Genomic DNA, 21665 nt, shown 5'->3' on the forward strand with positions numbered 1-21665 from the left:
ACCTGCCAGCCACCACAGAGCCAACTACTCCATTGGGCATATTTTTTTGTTGTTAGCTACTTTCCTTTACCTGTTTTAAGTGCACATAATACCTGGCTCATAAATGAAAATCGCCCCAATCCAATACCTTGGGTTCTATAGCAAGTACAAGCTTAAACATTTGACAGTTTCAGCTATAGCTTTTCAAACTGCGAGAAGAGGCTGTTCCTGGCAGTGTGCTGTTAAGTAGCTGTGGAGGTTTACCTCCTCTAAATACCCAGTGAAAGGAGAATGAGATCCTTCCATTTGCTTCCCATTGAAAACATCTATTTGAACCTAGCTATTACTGTATTTAAGTCATTTTAGTCACCTTTTGATTCACTGTTTGAATCAGATTTCTGCAAACCCTGTTGCCAGACCAGCAGGCCACCAATTGTACTTGCAAACAACCCTTCCCTTTTAAAGCAGCTGTAACATTTAGCTCTTTCTAACATTTCCTGGAAATAATTAAAGGATGAAATGAATTTATATTGAAATCCTCAGCTCCCTTCTTACTTAGCTGTCAGTTATGGCGCAGATTATTGTATTTCTATATTTACCTCTGAGGGTAATTTTAACTTCAGGTGTTGCTACGAAGACTTGCAGACGTCTTTAACGGAGCTCTGTTTGTTAATGCTGTAAGAGCAAAACATTCTGATGCGTTATTTTAAAGCTTTCAAGAAAAAAAGAGCAAAATGGTTTTTAAAATATGCTACTGCACCACATAATTTGCTGCACACCAGTATGGCACAGCATAGCAGTCTGGTTTTGATAGCAGTGCTGCAGAAAGCAGTGTTTGGAGCTGGGCTTTCTTTGGGATTCGTTCGTCAGGTGACATTGTACAAAGTTTCCCTCTTGACAACCTCCAGCTGGGAAGGTTTGGGGTTTTTAGTAAAGGACCCAGGACTTCATACTCAAAAGGTTGGTTGGGTTTTGTTTTGTTTTAAATGATTGTTTGTGGGTGTACTTTTTATTTTCAGTGAATTTTAATTTACAGTAAAACTGGATTTGGGACCTACCACAATCCTCAGGGTCACTTTTTCAGGACGTTGCTACTCTCGCTTTTAGGTTGGTTGTTTGCTGTTGTGTAGGGTTTTTTTTTTTCGGAGTAAACTGGATGTGAGGACCTTGCAGAGCGCTGGGCTCGGGATGACGCAGCCTGTGGCCTCGTTCCTGGACATGTCCCCTGCCCCGCCCCGCCCAGCAGGGCTGGGGCAGGCCGAGGGAGCTGTTCTGCCTTCTCATACAGCCTCCACCCGCCGTGGGCCAAGTCGTCGTTATTTATCAGGAGGAGAAAAAAAAAAAAAAAAAAAAGGAAAAAAAAAATTAACGTTAAAAAGCGATTAAGGAACAAAACACTATTGCTGCCGAATGCCATAAACACTGAGTTGTACAAATTGTGATTGAGGAAATGAAAAAGGTTTATACTTTTTAAAAAAAAAAAATTCAAATGGAATAAATTATTCATGAAGCCTTGATTGTGGAGTGGCTTTATTTCCAGCGGGGGCAGAGGCGGGCAGCGGGGCGGGATCGCGGCCTCAGCCTTCCCGCCCGCCGCGCGCCCGGGACGTCACTTCCTGCGCGCCGCCTCCCCCCTCCCCGCCCTATGACGCGCTCCGGGTGCGACGTTGGGGCGCGGGGCTCTGTGGTTGGGAGAGGGGGCCGCCATGGCGGAGTGCTCCGGCCTCCAGTTCGTCAGCCCTTACGCCTTCGAGGCGATGCAGAAGGTGGACGTGGTGCGCCTGGCCGCGCTGAGCGACCCCGAGCTGCGGCTGCTGCTGCCTTGCCTGGTGCGCATGGCCCTCTGCGCCCCAGCCGACCAGAGCCAGAGCTGGGCGCAGGACAAGAAGCTCATTCTGCGGCTGCTCTCTGGGGTGGAGGCGGTGAATTCCATCGTGGCTCTGCTGTCCGTAGACTTCCACGCCCTGGAGCAGGATGCCAGCAAAGAGCAGCAGCTCCGGTAACGCAGAGAACAGCATCTTCTGGGGTGTAAGCCGCGATGTGGCTTTTCCCAAGTGCCGTTCGTGTTCCCTGACAGACCATGAGGAAACTTCTGAGTTTTGGCCGAGCTCGGTTTCATTGCCTGGCTCGGAGGTAGTTCTCTCCCCGTGGCCGGGGGTGCGTGATGCTCCTGCGGGGAACTGCCCAGACGGAGGGTGGGCAGGGAGGGGGCTGACCCGTCCCTGAAGGGAAGAGACAAGTCAGGGGAATGTTCGTTCTTCACTGTTGCCATCCCCCCTCCCCCCCCCCCCCCCGAGAATTTTGACAAAAATCTGCTGAATTCGGTTTCATGGTGCAGTGCAGTAGCAAGTCTCTTCACATTGTTGGCAAGATCTTCCTTTAGCTGATGAAATGTCTGCGTTGGCATTTAACAGTTGCTGGTTTAAATTGTCTGTTAGGCATAAGCTTGGAGGAGGTAGTGGAGAAAGTATCTTGGTGTCCCAGCTTCAGCATGGGCTGACCCTGGAGTTTGAGCACAGCGATTCCCCCCGGCGGCTCCGGCTGGTGCTCAGTGAATTACTGGCAATTATGAATAAGGTACGTTTCTCTATAGCTGGGCACCAGGGAGTGCAGAGGGCAGTGAAAATGCCCTCTGGATAGGTTGATTTGCTGTCTGCTTCTGTTTGTGGTGCTGCTGGTGTGTGTGAGTATCCTTCTCCAGTTCTTGAAAGGCCCCATCTGACGGAGCAGTGGCTTGTGGCTGCTTAATCACAGCCTGATGAACCCAGCTTCCCTGGAGAACAAACGAGGGTAGTCTTTGCTAATGTAATAGAGACTCTGTGTATTCTCTGTTATGCTGTACTCAAATATAATGTGATTTTGTTATGCAGCAGTCCACAAATCGCATTTGAAAATGAAATTAAGATTTTTTTCTTCATCCAGCTCTTTGCTCCTTTTGCAGTATGATATTTGTCACTGTATTTCTCCTACCCTCCCCATCTCCTTGCATCCCCCAGCGTTTATTTTCCTTGTGTAAACTTACTACAACTTCAGAACTGTCAGTGAGCTGCTTCTCTTTCTTCTGGAAAGAAGCAATGACACCAGCCATATGGAAGGATTTCCTCCAGCAATTATTTCTTATTCTAAACACTTTTTCCCCCCTTTTTTGCCTATTCTGTGGTTACAGCTGTACATTTGGGACAGTTTTTAATGTATTCAATCTGCTGAATTTAAAGCCATGAAAGACTGATTATACAAATGGCTTCATGAATCCTGTTCAGTGATGATGAATAATGTCTTGTAGGTGTCAGAATCGAATGGGGAGTTTTTTCTCAAGTCTTCTGAGCTCTTCGAGAGTCCTGTGTATCTGGAGGAGGCAGCAGATGTTCTCTGCATTTTGCAAGCAGGTGTAGTATTCTGTCTGTCCTTACACTGCTCTCTGGCTGCTTACAAACGCAACAAGAGAACTTTTGAAGTTCTGGTGACTGATTTAAGGTTCATCCAGACTGTCTGGCTGTTTGAAAGAGGGATGGATCACAGTGTGCCCCAGGGATCAGTACTGGGCCCCATGCTCTTTAACATCTTTATTGATGATCTGGATGAGGGCATCGAGTCCATCATCAGTAAATTTGCTGACGACACCAAGCTGGGGGCAGGAGTTGATCTGCTGGAGGGTAGAGAGGCTCTGCAGAGGGACCTCGACAGGCTGGACAGATGGGCAGAGTCCAACGGCATGAGATTTAACACATCCAAGTGCCGGGTTCTGCACATTGGCCACAGCAACCCCATGCAGAGCTACAGGCTGGGGTCAGAGTGGCTGGAGAGCAGTCAGGCTGAGAGGGACCTGGGGGTGCTGGTTGACGGTAGACTGAACATGAGCCCGCAGTGCGCCCAGGAAGCTAAGAGGGCATCCTGGCCTGCATCAGGAACAGTGTGGCCAGCAGGAGCAGGGAGGTCATTTTGCCCCTGTACACTGCACTGGTTAGGCCGCACCTTGAGTACTGTGACCAGTTCTGGGCCCCTCAGTTTAGGAAGGATATTGACTTGCTGGAGCGTGTCCAGAAAAGGGCAGCAAGGTTGGTGAGGGGCTTGGAGCACAGCCCTGTGAGGAGAGATTGAGGGAGCTGGGGTTGCTTAGTCTGGAGAAGAGGAGACTCAGGGGTGACCTTATTGCTCTCTACAACTACCTGAAGGGAGGTTGTAGTGAGGCGGAGGTTGGTCTCTTCTCCCAGGCAACCAGTACCAGAACAAGAGGACACAGTCTCAGGCTGCGTCAGGGGAGGTTTAGGCTGGAGGTTAGGAGGAAGTTTTACACAGAGAGAGTGATTGCCCACTGGAATGGGCTGCCTGAGGAGGTGGTGGGGTCGCCGTCGCTGGGGGTGTTCAGGGCGAGGCTTGACAGGATGCTTGGTGCCATGGTTTAGTTGATTGGGTGGTGTTGGATGATAGGTTGGACATGATGATCTTGAAGGTCTCTTCCAACCTGGTTAATTCTATTCTATTCTATTCTAAATCACAGAATGCCAGGGGCTGGAAGGGACCTTGAAAAGACATCCAGTCCAACCCCCTGCCAGAGCAGGACCACCTATACCAGATCACACAGGAACATATCCGGGCTGGCCTTGAGTATTTCTAGAGAGAGAGACTCCACAACTGCTCTCGGCAGCCTGTTCCAGTGTTCTGTCACCTTCACAGTGAAAAAACTTTTCCTCATGTTTCCATGGAACTTCCTATGCCTCAGTGTCCACTCATTGCCCCTTGTGCTGTCATTGGGCATCAATTGAGCAGAGCCTGGCTCCAGCCTCTTGGCACTCACCCTTTACATTTTTGTAAACATGAATGAAGTAACCTTTTGGTCTCTTCCAAGCTAAAGAGCCCTCAGCTCCCTACTCTCTCCTTGTAAGATGTTCCCCTCCCTTCATCAGTTTTGTGGCTCTGCATTGGACACAGATTTGTTTTCTGTTCACTGCTGTGTATTATTTAAACAAGGGCTTGTTTCACAGCACAGCACTGTGACTTTCAAACCCCTCTCCTTTTATGCAGAACTGCCATCACTGTTGCCAATAGTTGATGTGGCTGAAGCTCTGTTGCATGTTAAAAATGGAGCCTGGTTCCTCTGCCTTCTGGTGGCCAATGTTCCTGATAGCTTTAATGAGGGTGAGTTGCAGTTTTCTTCTTGTCCAGACTAATTTTTTTTCTAAAGGTTTGAAATGTTTTCTATCGGTGAAAGTAATTCTGGGCTAAAGCATGTATCAGAGATATTTGAGTAGGAGAGTTGTTTGGCTTATGAAATACAATTTCAGTGCATTTATGCCTACAGATGCTGATAGGCTCTCCTTCTCATGTTGCGTACCCCTTTGTGCAGCCTCTTGTACACTGATGGTGTGCACGTTGCAGCTTTTCAGATGTAGGTCATTGTTACAAAGCCTACCTTGGGCAGTGAGGGACTGGGACTGTGAACCTGGTCCAGCTTTGCTAATAATTCTTGTCCCTTCATCTAAGACATATTCCAAGGTGAAAAATTTGTACTGCTGGTGCCTGTTCAGCATCCCTTGCCTCACAATAAGATTTCAGTCCCCAGGGCTGCCAGATGCACAGGTTACATTAGATAGAGAATGAGTAGTAATTGGGTGATGCATAAATCTGTAATGACTCTCTAATTTCTCCAAGGAGAAAGAACATTTCCATGTTCTGTTTAGTGTAGATCCTGAGTTCTTACCCAGACATGGTTTATGTGGCCCAGCTAATGAGTCATAGTGGGCTGAACACAGTGACTTGTGTCTCTCTCTGTGTTCATGTGGCTTTCTGTTGGAAAGACCAAGCTGACTTACTCCTCCTGTTGGGTATTCAGTCTGCAGAGGTTTGATTAAGAATGGTGAGCGGCAGGACGAGGAGAGCGTTGGAGGCCGACGGAGGACAGAGGCACTTCGCCACCTGTGCAAGATGAACCCTTCCCAAGCTCTCAGGGTCCGAGGCATGGTGGTGAGTCTGGCCTTAGGCTGTCCAGAGAATCTTAATTACGATCCTTATTGGAGCTTTAAAAGTGACAAAGATGACTGAGCCCAAGCATTTTATCTAGGTGGAAGAATGTCACCTGCCAGGTCTTGGTGTGGCTTTGACCTTGGATCACACCAAAAATGAATCTTCAGACGATGGAGTGAGTGACCTGGTGTGTTTTGTGAGCGGTTTGCTACTTGGAACAAACGCAAAGGTTCGGACTTGGTTTGGAACTTTTATCAGAAATGGCCAACAGGTATGAACAGCTTTGAGTACTGTGCTTTACAACACAATATTCCATTCCTATGGTTTGCTGTAGCTCTTCTGAGTGTGGGCACCCATATTTGTGTGAGTGCAGAGAAATCCTGTGGTGTGTCTGGGAGCAAGACAACCTCTTCTTATGGAACTGTCAAGTCTGTAGGTAGTGCCCTTGAAGGCAGCTACCTGCTTGTTCCTCTGAGAGATTTTTACACATGAAAACCAGGGAACTGGAAGTTCATATTGTTTGTCTGATAAATGTGCTCATCCTCAGTGTTCACAAGTTGCATCTTGAGTTGCTCAGGTAGTTAAAGCTTGTGTTTTGATGCAATAAGCTGTTGTAGTGTAATCACATATTGCCTGTTACCCTGGTACTGAAAATTGTATGTAAAAACACTTCTCTTTTCTTCTCTCCATTCTGTTTCTCCCTTCACTTCAGCATTACAGCAGCTCTTATGTAATAGATTGTTTGATGGGCTGAATTTTACATTGTTGTTCTCATCTTTTAACCTCTTAACACAGAGAAAAAGAGATAATATCAGTTCTGTGCTTTGGCAAATGAGGAGGCAGCTGCTCCTGGAGCTCATGGGAATCCTCCCCACGGTTCGCAGCACACACATTGTTGAAGAAGCAGATGTTGATATGGAGCCAAACGTGTCTGTGTACTCAGGACTGAAGGAGGAGCACGTGGTGAAGGCCAGCGCATTGTTACGTCTCTATTGCGCTTTGATGGGAATTGCTGGGCTGAAGTGAGGAACATTTCAGTGCTCTGCTTTTTATTCACTCTGTCCACTTCAACAGAGCTTGAGAGCTCTGGGCATTTTTGGAGCCTTTGTGTTCTTGAAACAGTCCTGGCAGGACTGGAGAGTTGTAGTGCTGGGGAGGCTCTTCTCATGTGCTGACCGCTGGAGTTGCCAGCTGAGGGAAGTTTCTTTGATAGTGCAGAGAGTAAATACCACAGAATGCTAAGGTCTCTGGAGACAGGCATGGTTTTTAATTGCTGTGTTACTCTCAGCAGAAAAGTTTTTTTTCATTTTAATGGTAAAAATCCATTTATCAGCTTTGCTGATTTTGTAAATCTAAAACAATGCAGGAAGCGAGGTGCTCTCTAGTGCTGTAAAATAACTTCTGCTGACTTGTTAAAAGAAGTCGAGGCCAAAGTGGTTGGGGCAGTAAGAAGAAAAAGCAGATGGAAATTCAAGCAACATGCTCTGCATGAATTTACAGAGTTTCTGTCCTTTTACATTTCAGAGAGTGCTAAATGCTTCATGCATTGTTAGTTTAAGTTGTTTGTACTAACAAGCACAATTGTATCCTGGGGAACTTTTCTCCCTGTTGTTACCTCAACAGATTTTTGAAGTTCATAGAGAATTGCCGGTTAATCTTGACAGCTGTTTATTGATGGCAGCTTGATAAACAGATTAAGTAAGAGAGAAAATGTGATGTAAAGATTGTGATGAGATTGGAAGTCTCCTCACTCTTTTAAATTAGCAGCCTGGATTGTATTCTTGTTCTGTCCTTTTCAGGCCAACTGATGAGGAAGCTGAGCAGCTGCTGCAGCTGATGACCAGCCGACCTCCTGCAACTCCAGCTGGTGTTCGCTTTGTGTCTCTTTCCTTTTGTATGCTCCTGGCCTTCTCTACTCTTGTCAGGTACCTCTCAGTAAAGGAGGAGCTTTGTAAAGATTTTACTTTTAGAGTACTGTTAAGGCAATGACCTCCCCAGAGCTGCTAAATTTTTCTCTTCTAATTCTTTATGTAAGTCTCCCTATGTTGCTGGAAGGGATTTGTCCTACACTTTGGTAAGCTGATACTGCACTCTGCTCTCCCTCTCATTTATAGCAAAACTTTTAAGAGGGGAGCTAAGTTTGGAATGGTTTTGAAGGCTAGGGTAGGCTTTAGTAGTTCACTTCTCTATTGAACAAGTGAATGGGAAAATTCTTTGGAGTCGCTGTTCCAAAGAGTAGCAGTAGGGATATGCAGTAGATGTAGCTTTCTGTTGTGTGCATTCAAAAGAAGAGAGTGCCTGACAGTTGGGCTAAATATCAGTGCTTATCAGCTGTTTGATGCTGAAGGGGAAGTGACAGAGTGTCTCCTGGCTAAAATTCCTCAAATACTGGCTTTTCTGTAGTAATTGTTGGTAAAACTAGTAGTAGTTCCTGAGAGAAGGATCTTTCCTGGTTTTTCTTTGTGCAGCACCCCAGAGCAGGAGCAACTCATGGTAATGTGGCTTAGCTGGATGATAAAAGAAGAAGCTTACTTTGAGAGGTGAGAGCAGGTTTTTCCTTTTGGTGTTTCCCCTCATTTCACATTTTCTTATATCCTGTTGGAAATAAACTCTTCCTCTCTCTTCCCATTAGCATTTCTGGTGTGTCTGCTTCTTTTGGAGAGATGCTTCTCTTGGTAGCTATGTATTTCCATAGCAATCAGCTCAGTGCTATCATTGATTTGGTCTGCTCCACCTTGGGAATGAAGGTAAAGCCTCAACTGTTCCTAGCACGTTTCTCTGTTCAAATGAACTTTTTACTGTGCATTTATACTCTTGTAACTTCGAGGTTTGCTAATACACTTCAAGCAAACATAAAGTAAAAAAAATGGGTAATGAAATAAATTAGTTCTTCTAGAAAAACATGAAGCTGTGCAAACCTCTTGATACAGAGGAATGCTACAGTAAAAGTAGCTTCACAAAGTGCTGACTTGTTGAAAGCATTATTTGCAAGAAATGAATTTTATTTTTTTTGAGAAGGCTAACTGAAGCAGTTTCCAAAGTGAGCTGCAGGCTTTTCATGTTAAACTGCTTAAAGAAATAGCTGTGTATGTAAGAATTGCTTCCTGATGATTCCTGAGGAAGATTTCCCTTCACTTTACTACCATGAGACAGTGTCTGAGCAAATGTAAAAGCTGGGTGGGTAGGTTTTCAGGATAAGGAAGATACAGTGAAACTTGAAAATACTTTTGGTTTATGCTTGATGTATAGTTGTGAGTATTTTCCTGGTATCCCAGTGAAGACAAGTTTAAAAAGAATTTAAAATGAATAAGTTTATACAAGAAATTGGCAGTACTTGTAAATAAAGTTCTAGCTTTCTTATTTAGAAGGACTTTGTTCTTTGTTTCAGATTGTTATTAAGCCCAGCTCACTCAGCAGAATGAAGACAATCTTCACACAGGAGATTTTCACTGAACAGGTATTTTAAGCCTAGTGTTGTTCTTTGGATCTTCTTCTCTGTCTCCTTTCTTCTTCCTTATAAGCACTTTGCTTTGATCTACAAGAAGAATCCAAGACCTGCTGATACTGAAGAGCCTTGTGTCTCTTTTTGTTCTACTCTGATGTGATTATGATTTTTGTACACTTGGCTTTTTAAAAATGGGGAAGCAAAGGACAAAGACTGTCCACTATGACATTGGTTTTTGTAGCAGCAGGAAATGCTTCACAATTGTAGTACATGTGCTACAGTTTTACACATGCTGTATTAAACTACATGAAAGTGTTCTTCAGCTTATAAACAGCCCAAATTAAATATGTCAGAAACAGTGTTGCTGTGCTGCTTTGTCACCTGGTGCTCATGCACTGTGATAACTTGATAATTTGTGGTATTTGTCTTGTTAATGGTAAGTTTCTGTCAGGTTGTTACAGCCCATGCAGTCCGTGTGCCGGTGACAGGCAATCTCAGTGCCAACATCACTGGGTTTTTACCTATCCACTGTATTTACCAGCTTCTGAAAAGTCGCTCCTTCACCAAGCACAAAGTATCCATTAAGGTAAGATTTGCATTTTATTTCTCTTCTTAATAATGGTGTCTGGGTTTTTGGTTGCATCATAGGAGCAGAATTCTTGATGGCTCCTATAGTCTTATCACCCTGTGATTTGAGAAGGAACTGTATTAAAACAGGGTGCCCACTTTTAGCTCTCTGTTTTACATCACACCTTAGTGAAGTTAACATAATAAGAAAATTATCTTTTCCCCCATCTGCACTCGACAATATCATAGTCACTGTGGTGTCACGCAGAATCACAGAATGGTTGGGGTTGGAAGGGACCTCAGAAGATCATCAGTCCAACCCCTCTGCCAGAGCAGGATCACCTAGGGCAGGCCACACAGGAATGCATCCAGGCAGGTTTTGAAAGTCTCCAGAGATGGAGACTCCCCAGCTTCTCTGGGCTCTGTCCAGCACTCTGTTCCAGTGCTCTGTCACCTCAGACTGAAAAAGTTTTTCTTTATGTTTTCCAGCCAGGACAAGTTTTCCTGGTGGATCTGCAGAGAGCAGGGTCCAGAATACAAAGAGTTTATTACCAGGCCCAACTCAGACCTGATATAATTTCCAAAGTCACAGCCTCATTTAAGTTACATTTGAGTAGCTAGTTAAAAGGCTTTGTACTTGCAGATAAAAGAAAATGTCCTCCAGCTTTGAAACTGAACCTGTGATGGTTTCCTTTTAGGACTGGATCTATCGGCAGCTCTGCGAAACCACCACTCCACTCCATCCTCAGTTGCTTCCTCTTATTGATGTCTACATCAACTCTATTCTTACTCCTGCATCTAAATCCAATCCAGAGGCCACAAATCAGCCAGTCACAGAACAAGAGATACTAAATGTTTTTCAGGGACTCTCCGGGGTAAATGATTTGTTTCCTTCTTTCATGTCCTTTGATGTGAACATGTGGTTTTGTTTAAATTGCTTCAGGTTTTGCCTTCAGTGGTGAACTGCCTCCTACAGTGCTGATCATGTGTTTGGGGGTGAATCTTGATTTTTAGGAGGATTGCTGTTTGTCCCTGTTTTGCCCTTTTTCTTGGGAACTCACCAACTCATGCTGTTAAAAATGCAAAGAATTGAAAAGTGGAGGTGTTTGTGTAGGATTTGTATCATTTTTGTACCCAATGGATCTTCTAAGATAAAAATACTGCTTCACTGAAGCCCTCTAGCTGGTTTTGGAAAGAGCATTTTCATTTTGATTGAAGTATGGGAATGGTCACTTGACACATGTAGAATTAGTGGCAGGCGTTGGCTTGTGTTGGAATCCTGGGACTACTCCTTATTAGTGTCCCAGGACATCAGCTTGGGCCTCACATAGGTTGTTATTTTTATACAAGGCTTTTCTGCCTCATCTTTCTTGGGCTTTGTAGGTAAATTCTAATTTTTGTCAAGAATCAGGAGTGCAGCATGAACCTTTGTGCTTATGTACACAGGGAGAAAACAGTCGTGTCACTCAACGCTACAGCATCACAACACAGCTGCTTGTCCTCTACTATGTCCTGTCCTACGAAGAAGCACTTCTGGCAAACACAAAGATCCTAGGTATGTGTGAGTGCATCAGTGGATAATAGAAATGAGATTCAGTAGAGGAATCCTTTCAATAGCCAAAATTCATATTGCTGTGAGATTCAAACCCAGCATAAAAAGTTAAGGTTCTTCCAAAAAATTCAGCATTGCTCTAGAAATTTGGGAGATCAAGTTTCTGCTAAAACTCTGTAGTTGAGGAATTTGCTGTCCAGATTAAAAAAGGTCCAAGCAGGCCTAAAAGTCACCAGAAATGTGTGGAGATCTCGTGAACAAATTTAAATACCAGGGAAATCTTTAACTGGAAATGTTCACAGAAATGGTTTCCCAAAGAGCTTAATGTAATACTTTAATAGGAGTGAGGTGTGGTATTTGGGATTGTTTCTATTTTACCTGGATAATATAGATACAAGTACTTTGCATTTTCTTTATTGATCTAGGGGAAATAATTTTTTCCAGCTGTAACTCTTAGGTGTGGTTTCTTGTCCTGTTCCCTTGTAGCTGCCATGCAGAGGAAACCCAAGTCTTACTCCTCAGCACTAATGGATCAGATTCCAATCAAGTACCTCATCCGGCAGGCACAGGGACTGCAGCAGGAGCTGGGAGGTAGATCTGTGTGAATGCCTAATGTGGATGGAGAACAAGGGCTGAGCATGTTCCCAGCTCTGTGGCTGTCGTGTGTTTCATAGACTGCCTTCCTTTCTCCTTCTTCTACAATCTCAGTAATAACCAGTGATATAACAGATCTGATTGATGAGTAATGGTGAAAGTTTGAGGAAAAGCAGCTCTTTTTAGAGTGGGTTTTACCTACCTAGGAGGGGGTTTTAGAGTAGGAGTTGCCTGAGAATTTATAACTATTCCAGACTGAGTTACTACAGGGTCTTTCCACCTCGCCACAAGCCAACTTTTCCTTTCTGTTGCAGTTAGAATGTCAGGCTGTAAACATGAAAGCTCACTGAACTTCTTAGTAGGGATTCAGTTGAGATCTGTTGTTGAAACTATAGGCACAATACTTTCAAGTGAAAGATCTAAGCTGTGTACTTCAATACCCCTAAAGGTCTGCATTCTGCACTGTTACGCCTGCTTGCAACTAACTATCCTCACCTCTGCATTGTGGAGGACTGGATCTGTGAGGAGCACATCACTGGCACTGATGCCTTACTGAGGAGGATGCTGCTTACAAACACTGCAAAGAACCACTCTCCCAAACAGCTTCAGGAAGGTAAAAAACTTCATCTGAAATAAGCAGTGTTCTTTCCAACTAGGCTGGAATATAATGGGTTTGGAGGCGGGTAGCCATTTAATTCATTTGGTCATCCTGCATTTGTCTAACAAATGCTCCTGAAGAGAGGTCAGAAATCCAGTTTCACCAAGATCCCCTTGTCTTTATTTCATAGCATTTTCCATGCTGCCTGGAAATCACACCCAGCTGATGCAGATCTTGGAACATTTAACACTTCTCTCAGCTGGTGAATTGATCCCATATGCAGAAGTGTTGACATCGAATATGAATCAGCTGCTGAATGCTGGAGTCCCTCGGAGGATTCTTCAGACTGTCAATAAACTCTGGATGGTTCTTAACACTGTGATGCCAAGGAGGTGGGTTCAGAACAGAGTTCAGTTTGGTGTTGCAGATAGGTGAAATGCCACTTTCTGTTTCCAAAATAATGGCACAGTGCCTGTTTCTGGGAAACTGGAGGTTGTGACTGAAGGGAATGTGTTTGGAGTTACATTCAGGTTTGATTTATTGACATTTTTAACCTTTGCATGTAAAAGGAAAGTTTTGGTTTTTTGTTTTTCTTTCCTGAGAGGAAAGGAAGTCACCAGTTTGCTTAAAATATAGGAGCATGGGATTATAGTGTACATTGTTTATGTTGAACTACTAATAAAACAAGAGTCTGGTAAGAAGATGCCTTTTATGAGGAAGTGGATGCCCTACTGCAGCATAAACAGTTCGCTAGCTGCACTAAGTGTTAACTGGTTAACTTCAAGGGCTGCAAGTGAAGTATGAGGGGTTGCTCCTTGATAGCCAAGAAAAACACAGCTGAGATCAGTGAGTGTGCAGTTGTTTATGTGATCCTTACCCTTTTACAGATTAGCTAATAGAAAAATCTTTAAAACAATCTCATTTTAGGTTGTGGGTGATGACTGTTAATGCTCTGCAGCCTTCAGTCAAAATAGTCCGACAGCAGAAGTACACTCAGAATGATCTGATGATTGATCCTTTGATTGTGCTAAGATGTGATCAGAGAGTTCACAGGTAAGCATCTCCCTCTTCTAGCTCTGTGTTCTGTGGTACTTACATCCGTAGTGAATGCTAACCATAAAGGTGTCTCACAGAACACTTCTAAAAGCTTTCAGTGCTTCCAAACTTATTTGCAGACTAATGACAGGAGCTTGTAAGTTCCATCTTTTTGTATTAAACTTGTTGGTCTGAGTGAGCTGTGCTTGCTGTTTCTGCATGTCAGGTGTCTTGTTGCACAATTTCTGTTTTGGAGACTTTGGGATTTGTACCTAGGTCATCCATTTTAGATTTGTGTGTGTGGATTTGCTCTACATAGAGACTGCAGCATGTTTAAAATGGCTGCTGCCACATGGGGGTGGTGGTGGTTGAGGCTGTAGCTGTAACATCCTTCCACTGTCTATTGCCATCCCTCATGGGCCTGTAGGTATTCTGTCTTATTGGGTAACTTTTTTTGGATAACACTTCCTGCCAGTGGGTGTTTGATGGATAAGACAAAGGTAGATTTGCTCAATTTCCCAAGAAAGTCTTTTAGTAGTACATGGATATTAGTTCTTGTAAATGTCAGTGATGACGGAGGAGGATGTCTAATGCTGCTTTGTGGCACTGATGCAGAAGAATAAGCTGAGAGTAGAAGTATTGAAAATAATCCTAACTGATAGCAGTGGATGAGCTTTTAAGGAGAATATGAAATAATGCAAACAATAAGTCAGAATTCATAAATTACAACTTTGCCTTTTCAAAGTAATGAAGAAAATTACATCTGTTCTTCTGAAGAGACGCAGCTAAATACACTTTAGCCCCTAGCTTTATTCCTTGTGTATTCTTTTTCATATTTTCTGTCAGTTGTGGTTTATTTCCCCTCCTTTTTAGTATCCTTTTTTTTCATAATAAAGGGCTAATAGTCAACTTGATTTGTCCTTTGCACACATCTCTCCCCCCTTGCCTTTTAGCAATTGAGCCATGAATCCAAATTTCATTTGAGTTGCTCAAGTTTCTGCTGATGACATCTTTAATCTCCAGCCTGTAGGTGAAATATTTAAATGTATGTCCCTTCAGCCCTGGGATGCAAATTGAAAATTCTATGTTTCTAAAACTATTTGGGAGATTTAGAATGCAATGTGATTTGAAAACTACCATCTCAGTGTGGTGGAAGTAGTTCAGAACTAGTCTGCCTTGTTCTTCCCCATGGTTCAGAAGATACATTTTTTTTTTCCCCCCTTCACATACAGCCAACACATTTTGGATTTACTTTGTTTATCAGAAATGAGTCTCTTCAGCAGTTCCTTGGTTTTGTAGAGTGAACACTTTCATGTGTGTGCATGAAAGAAGTAGGGCTAAATGGCAGGGAGAAAGGATTGTGATCTTTAGTACTTTGCTCTGCTAGGGCAAACCGCTTTAGCATGACCCAGACCACACCAAACAAGCCTTTTAGTAGTGCTTTTAGTTTGCTCTGCCTACTAAATAGCCTTTTCCCTGTGTTCCTGTATCAGGAGTCCTCCTCTGATGGATATAACTTTGCACATGTTGAATGGATATCTTCTTGCTTCAAAAGCTTACCTCAATTCTCATCTAAAAGAAACAGCAGAGCAGGACATTAGGCCATCCCAAAACAATGCAATGGGTCCAGAGGCCCCAGAAGTTACAAGGGAAGAACTGAAAAATGCCCTGCTTGCTGCTCAGGTAAGGAAGAAATGGATGTGAAATGATAGAAGAGAAATACAAAAACAGGTAAAAAAGGTGACCTTTTCACTTGTTTACTGACTTCTGGTACAACGACAACAAAACCTGTCTCTCTTTTCAGGTTATTAAATTTTGTGGTCATCTTTTTTCTAGTCTGAAGCATTGTGTTGGTTAACTGTCGTTTTCTGTGAGTTAGTGCAGAAAAGTTTTGCTTACTAGCCCTTTTGCCTTTGTGTTATCCAGAGGCACTTTCTGTGCATAGATTTGGGGCCATAGAAGATGAATGAATGTGACAAACCTATGCATGATCATTTGAACTGTGATTTAAGAGCAGCAGCCAGCATTGTAAAGTGTGATCTGTGATTATTTGTTGGATTTAAGCTTTTTCACTTTTGAGTCATGATTCAGATAAAGCATTGGGATATTTCCAATGTACAGGATTTGTGATTCTTGAACTGAGTTGCTTTTATTCTCTATTAAAAAAAAATCTATAGGTAAAAATTCTAGCAACCTGACAATCTTCCACTTTTTAAAATTGTCATTACTTTGTATTTGATTTCTGTGATTTCATTGAGGTTTTTCTGCTTGTTCTGTTGTTTTTCTTCACAGGACAGTGCTGCTGTGCAGATTCTTCTAGAGATCTGCTTACCTACAGAAGACGAGAAAGCCCAAGGCAGTAATACCCACAGTTTGCTGAAGAGTGTTCATGGTACTACAGGCCCTAAGAGTCCTGAACCAGAAGAAGAAGATAGCTTGCTGTGTAATCTTCGAGAGGTCCAGTGTCTGATCTGCTGCCTGCTGCATCAGATGTATATAGCTGACCCAAACATAGTCAAACTAGTTCATTTCCAGGTGTGCTTTGCACTATTTTGTTTCTTTCATGGTTTCTCTGATTAAGAAAGAGGCAAGTGGTCAAAAGATGTCGAACGCTGCTGCTGTGATCCTCAGAAACTGTAATGGCCCACTGCTCTGCTTCCCATCTTTCTAAACTTGTGCTCATGTTTCCTCCATAGATCAGTGCTTGAACTCTGTGTTGTTGCTGAGAAGGGAACACCTAAACTCTGCCTGTTCCTCATCACTAAACATATGCTTTGTATCTCTGACCCTTTTTATACCAAAATAGTTTTTCCATTTCTAGGCCAAGGAAAACTGGCTTAATCATGTTATAATTCCTTGTTCCATATCTCTTGTGGTTTACTTTTTTACTGACTATGTTTTTAAATATGGTCACCCATTATTCAAAACTGGAATTTGGCTTCAAGTGTAAAGATCTTACCTTTCCTTTTTGTTAGGGCCCAGTTCATCTCTTTAGAGTGAAAGGAGGAAGGTTGCCCTTGCCAAAGCAGCTGTGCACCTTCTAGAAAAAAGAAGAGGAGGAATGATTAGAAAGTTGAGGTTTTTTGTAATAGAAATGTGCTTCCAGTGTGTGTCAAATTGCCCACTGCCAGATGGCAGTCTCTTTAAAAGGAGTTAATTTCCCTTGACCTGGAACTGATTGACTAAAAAAGTCATAATGGTTGTGAAATAAGCAAGTTGGGGCCTGTGGTGAAGTTTGGAGCACAGGGTAAAGGCATGGAAGGAAAGCATCACTACAGCCTGGTTTGGTCTGGGGGTGGAGGGAGATTTTCTGTGGAAATAATACATTGAGTCTGGAGGATAAAGAACTGATTGAGACCCTGGGTTTGTCACCCAGTCTGCCTTTTTTGACCTAGGGCTATGGGCCTGTTCCTTATAATTCTGAATAAAAGAGATTTTAAAGTGTGTTAGTTTGGAAAAAAAAGAATTAACACAGATCTAGTTAAAAATCTTAATTAAAGCAGATTTTTTAAAACCCTTTTGATACATTGACACATCTGTTTTGTTAATCACACAGGGTTACCCATGTGAATTGCTGGCACTGACAGTGGCAGGGATTCCATCGATGCACATCTGTCTGGATTTCATACCAGAGCTGATTGCTCAGCCTGAACTGGAAAAGCAGGTACTGTACACTCACCTGGTTTGGGAGTCATTGTCAGTAACTAACCCTGATGAACTATTGGGTAAAGGGAGAAAAGAAAATGATCACTACAAAAAGTCCTGTTCAGACATGCCTGGGATAGTAAAGTAATGCCTCTAGACTGTTACCTTAAACTAAAGGCCTCGCCTTTAAATGCCTTTCAAATCAGAGACATGGACAATTTCTGTAAGATCCTGGGGTCAGAACCTTTTCAGTGGTGCCCAGCAACAGGACAAGAGGCAAACAGATACAGATGACCACAGGACATTCCATCTGAACATTAGGAAAAACTTTGCTGTGAGGGTGCTAGAGCACTGGACCAGGATGCTCAGAGAGGTTTGTTGAGTGTCCTTCTCTGGAGAGATTCCAATCCTACTTGGGCATTGTGATCCTGGGCCAGCTGCTGTGGATGGCCTTGCTTTAGCAGAGGGTTTGGACTGGGTGATCTCTGGAGGTCCCTTCCAGCCCCCACCATTCTGTGTTTCTGTGTCTTTCATTTCCTCTTTAGTGAAATAGAGAGTATTGGCCAACTTGCATGTTGCATGAAAAGCTTTAGCTTCAGCTTAGAAGTGCAAAATAATCTGTAACTTTGTTGCATATTTCTCTTTTGTCCTTCACCCACCTAACAGATATTTGCCATCCAGTTACTGTCATTTTTGTGTATCCAGTATGCGCTGCCTAAATCTCTCAGTGTGGCTCGGTTAGCCATCAATGTGATGGGAACCCTGCTCACAGGTAAGCGCTCCAGCAACCCCTGCATATATTGTTGTGTAAATTAGAATTCTTTGCCTAGACTGAAGGCAGTTTTGTCTAAATGCCACTGTGTTAGTGGTGACTGTAAGAGTAACAACAATTCTTGGTTAGATTTTAACAGTGATTCCTTTTTTACTTAACAATTTCCTTTTCCTTCACAGTTTTAACCCAGTCGAAGCGCTATGTTTTTTTTATGCCAACCCTGCCTTGTTTGGTGTCGTTCTGTCAAGCCTTTCCTCCTTTGTATGAGGATATTATGTCTCTGCTGATACAGATAGGACAAGTTTGTGCCTCTGATGTTGCTACGCAAACAAGAGACTTTGACCCAATTATTACACGTAAGCAAAGCACTTTGTATTTCAAAGGTAACATCGTGATCCCAGGGAGAAAATGATATTCATGTTTCTAAAGCTTGGGTGTAATTGGAATGTAGTACAAAATTTACTGCTGTTGTCTTGTAAATATAGAAGGAATTTATGTAAAAAAAGTAGATACAAATAGGTGGATTTGCTGGAGATTAAATGGGCTGAGTGTATCCCTTTTTAATCAACTTTATACTGCCTTCCTTCTGTTTTATTTCCCTGCCTGTATTGTTTCAGCCTGTATCCTTACATGCAAGTGTTGTACATAGAATTTGCCATTGTAGCCTAAGTGTGAAAGACTTTAGTAAAGGATATTGGAGAAAGTGGGGTGGAGAAAGAAAAGTTGTAGCATTTCTAGGAATAACCTGGTGCATGGAATTTGCAGTTTCATAACATGCATGTGTGTAATACAATAGATTTAAAAAACCAAAAGTTTAGATGTACTTTGCTGTTTCTGCTTGATTTTTCAGGGCTCCAGCAACTAAAGGAGAAACCACATGAAGTGTCAGGACTTTGTAAAGATTCATCTAACAAAAGTTGTTCAAGTGACACTGCAAGCATGGACCCTGATGTTCGGCTATGTCAGTGTGTTGAAAATACTATAATTGAAATTATTAACATGAGTGTAAGTGGAGTTTAGGAAGAACACAAATGACATGGTACTGTAACTATTCTCAGTCTGTGGTGCCTAAATTTGGAGAAAACTGTGAAAGTGGACTGAGGAACTGGAGAGCAAGAAGTCCATAGGTTTCATTCAATCAACTCAATTATGGCTGAAATGAAAAAAATTCTTTGTAAAGAGGCTTATGTTGCTTCCAGTGAAAGCTTTTGAGGCTAATGGGGGTCAGTAAACAATTTTCCAGTGAAACGGGGCAAGATTTTCAGGTTTGCTCAGTTTCTAGAGTGAGTCAGCAACACACCCAAAAGAAGTTTCATATCATTCTGAAAAGCACATACTTAATTTTTCAAGCAAAAAGGATGACTATGAAAAATTTGTGGTTGACGCTTTGCTTAAGTTAAATGAACAACTGTTCCAGGGCCTTGCAGAGCAAGATGGAATGGAATGCTACAAGGAAGACCTGATAAAGCGGTGTAAGGAACTTGCACCATCACATCAAGCACTAAGAAAATGCTTTTAACTTTTTTTTGTGTGTTTCAAACCATTGGTCAGTTTCAGTTCCTGTGATCAGGAACTTCATTTATTGATCAGTCAACCTTCATTAAAAGTTTGAAACTGGTCGAAAAGTTTCTGTAAAGAAAAAGTACTGTACAAAATGAACTGTAGAAATGTGATTTTTAATTTTTGGGTGTTTTTTTTTTTATAGAATATGTATTTTTAATGCAGCTCAGATGATTCAGTATTTTTTAACAACGGCTTAAAAGAGCTGAGAAAGACATAAGAAGCAAGTACAAAGGTGTCTTGCCATCAGGATAAGATCAAAAACAAAAAATCAGTGTTGAGGATGACTGACAGAAGCTAAATTTCCTTGTGATGAAAGGAACGACAGATACCAGCCTTACCAAAGTGGTTATGTGCAGCTTGGTGGACACAGGAAGGCTGAAGCCTTTGTGCTTCATGCATGAACTTGGTTGTTCCTTTGTACACAAAAGCAGGACTTAAACCTCAACAGATGTTTTGTGGCATTGCAGAAGAGGGTGTGTGGTGCAGTGGTTGGGAGTTCCTTGAAGGTTGCACAAGCTCATAGGTGAGGTAGCACAAGCTTTTGTGGTAGAAAAAGAATTAAGGTTTGGCCGTTGTGCCAGAGTGCTTCCACACACTTTGAAATTGCTAAACTTGTAAATCCAGCACTTAATTTTTTCTTAAATGACAGTATCCAAGGTCTTTAAAATAACATTAAAATCGGTTCATATTCTAGAGATTAATAGTCAATTCTTTAGTGTGGCCTTGGGAAAACTGTGCCTAACTTGTCTGCTGCCTGGGTTGGAAAGTGATTTGAGGAAGGCTGAGACCAAACTGTCAAGCACACAGGGGTTTGTGTTGCAGCATCACCAGCGTGCTGTGACATCTGATAACACCATCTGCCTACCCAGTCTATTTTTGTCACCTCCATGTAAAGAATGTAAATAATCGAAATGTCTGTATTTTTTTTTTTCCTGTCTGATTTTTTTTTTTATATGCTGTAGTGGTATTTAAATAATAAAAGGGAAAAAAACCCCCTAGCGCACGACTTACTTCCGAAGGGAGTCGCCTGCGTTGCTTTAAATTTCGAAGTTATTTTGCAGTCTGATTCCCCTCACGGGAAGCGCGGGAGCGCCTAGCAACGAGTGCAACTGGGAAGCCAACAAGGCCCTCTGTGATTGGTTCTAATAGCGCAGAGGTGGAAGGCGGGAACGGCCTAGTGTGCGCTTTTCTGGTTGGTGGCTCAGCGCTCTTTCCTGTCAGCTGATAGGCGGCGGGAAGCACGGACGGACGCTGCCGAGGGCTCGCTGGTGCCTGAGGTGAGAGGCAGCGAGGTGCCGGAGCGTGGCAGGGAGGGGACTGGGATCCCCTGCGGTGGAAGGGGGGGACTTCCTCTTTAGAGAGGTACCTCTGCCTCTTAAAGAGGAACAAGAAAACGCCAGGTGCCTCTGTGCAGGCTGGAGCGGGGCGAGATGGCAGGAGAACGACTGCAGCTTTCTCAGCGCTCACTGCCCTCGGCCGCAGCGAGGCAGAAAAGGGCAGGAGGCAGCTGCAGTAGGACCAAAGTAATTACTGAAGTTTACGTAGAACCTCCTCTGCTCTAACTTGCATCGGTTGTCCTTTGTCCTATCGTTGGACATCACTGGGAAGAGCCTGGCTTTGCTCCCTACACTCGCCGTTTATATCCTTGTAGGCATGAAGGAGGTCACCCCTCAGTCTCGTCCAAACTAAAGACCCCAGCTCCTTCAGCCTTTTCTCCTAAGGGACATGTTCCGTTCCCTTCATCATCTTTGTGGCTCTGTGCTGGCCTCTTTCAAGCAGTCCCCTGAGATCCTTTTTGTACTGTGGGGCCCAGGAATGGACACAATATTCCCGATGCGGTCTCACCAGGGCAGAGTAGAGGGGAAGGAGAACCTCTCGCGACCTACTTACCACAGCCCTTCTAATACACCCCAGGATGCCATTGGCTTTCCTGGCCACAGGGGCACATTGCTGG

General features: G+C 43.2%; 1 protein-coding gene across 1 annotated transcript; it reads left to right on the top strand.

Annotated features, from left to right (window-relative positions):
• Positions 1–1658: 1658 nt before the first annotated feature.
• INTS2 (integrator complex subunit 2) lies at positions 1659–20657 on the top strand. The gene is made up of 24 exons (XM_009902994.2): positions 1659–1978; positions 2418–2556; positions 3263–3365; positions 5002–5115; positions 5810–5940; positions 6038–6211; positions 6736–6962; positions 7740–7865; positions 8409–8480; positions 8573–8687; positions 9329–9397; positions 9837–9971; positions 10651–10827; positions 11399–11507; positions 11991–12095; positions 12547–12711; positions 12887–13088; positions 13624–13749; positions 15225–15414; positions 16024–16266; positions 17288–17395; positions 18043–18148; positions 18328–18504; positions 18999–20657. Exons 1-24 carry the CDS (start codon positions 1686–1688, stop codon positions 19166–19168), a joined length of 3576 nt encoding a protein of 1191 aa, XP_009901296.2. The 5' UTR covers positions 1659–1685; the 3' UTR covers positions 19169–20657.
• Positions 20658–21665: the final 1008 nt, after the last annotated feature.

The sequence above is a fragment of the Dryobates pubescens genome, chromosome 13 (assembly GCF_014839835.1).
Source record: "Dryobates pubescens isolate bDryPub1 chromosome 13, bDryPub1.pri, whole genome shotgun sequence".
Lineage (NCBI taxonomy): Eukaryota > Metazoa > Chordata > Aves > Piciformes > Picidae > Dryobates > Dryobates pubescens.

Coding starts and splice junctions, on each gene's coding strand:
- INTS2 (XM_009902994.2), top strand. CDS start 1,686: ATGGCGGAGTGCTCCGGCCTCCAGTTCGTCAGCCCTTACGCCTTCGAG. Junction 6,963..7,739: donor ATGGGAATTGCTGGGCTGAA/GTGAGGAACATT, acceptor TGTCCTTTTCAG/GCCAACTGATGAGGAAGCTG. Junction 13,750..15,224: donor TGTGATCAGAGAGTTCACAG/GTAAGCATCTCC, acceptor TTCCTGTATCAG/GAGTCCTCCTCTGATGGATA.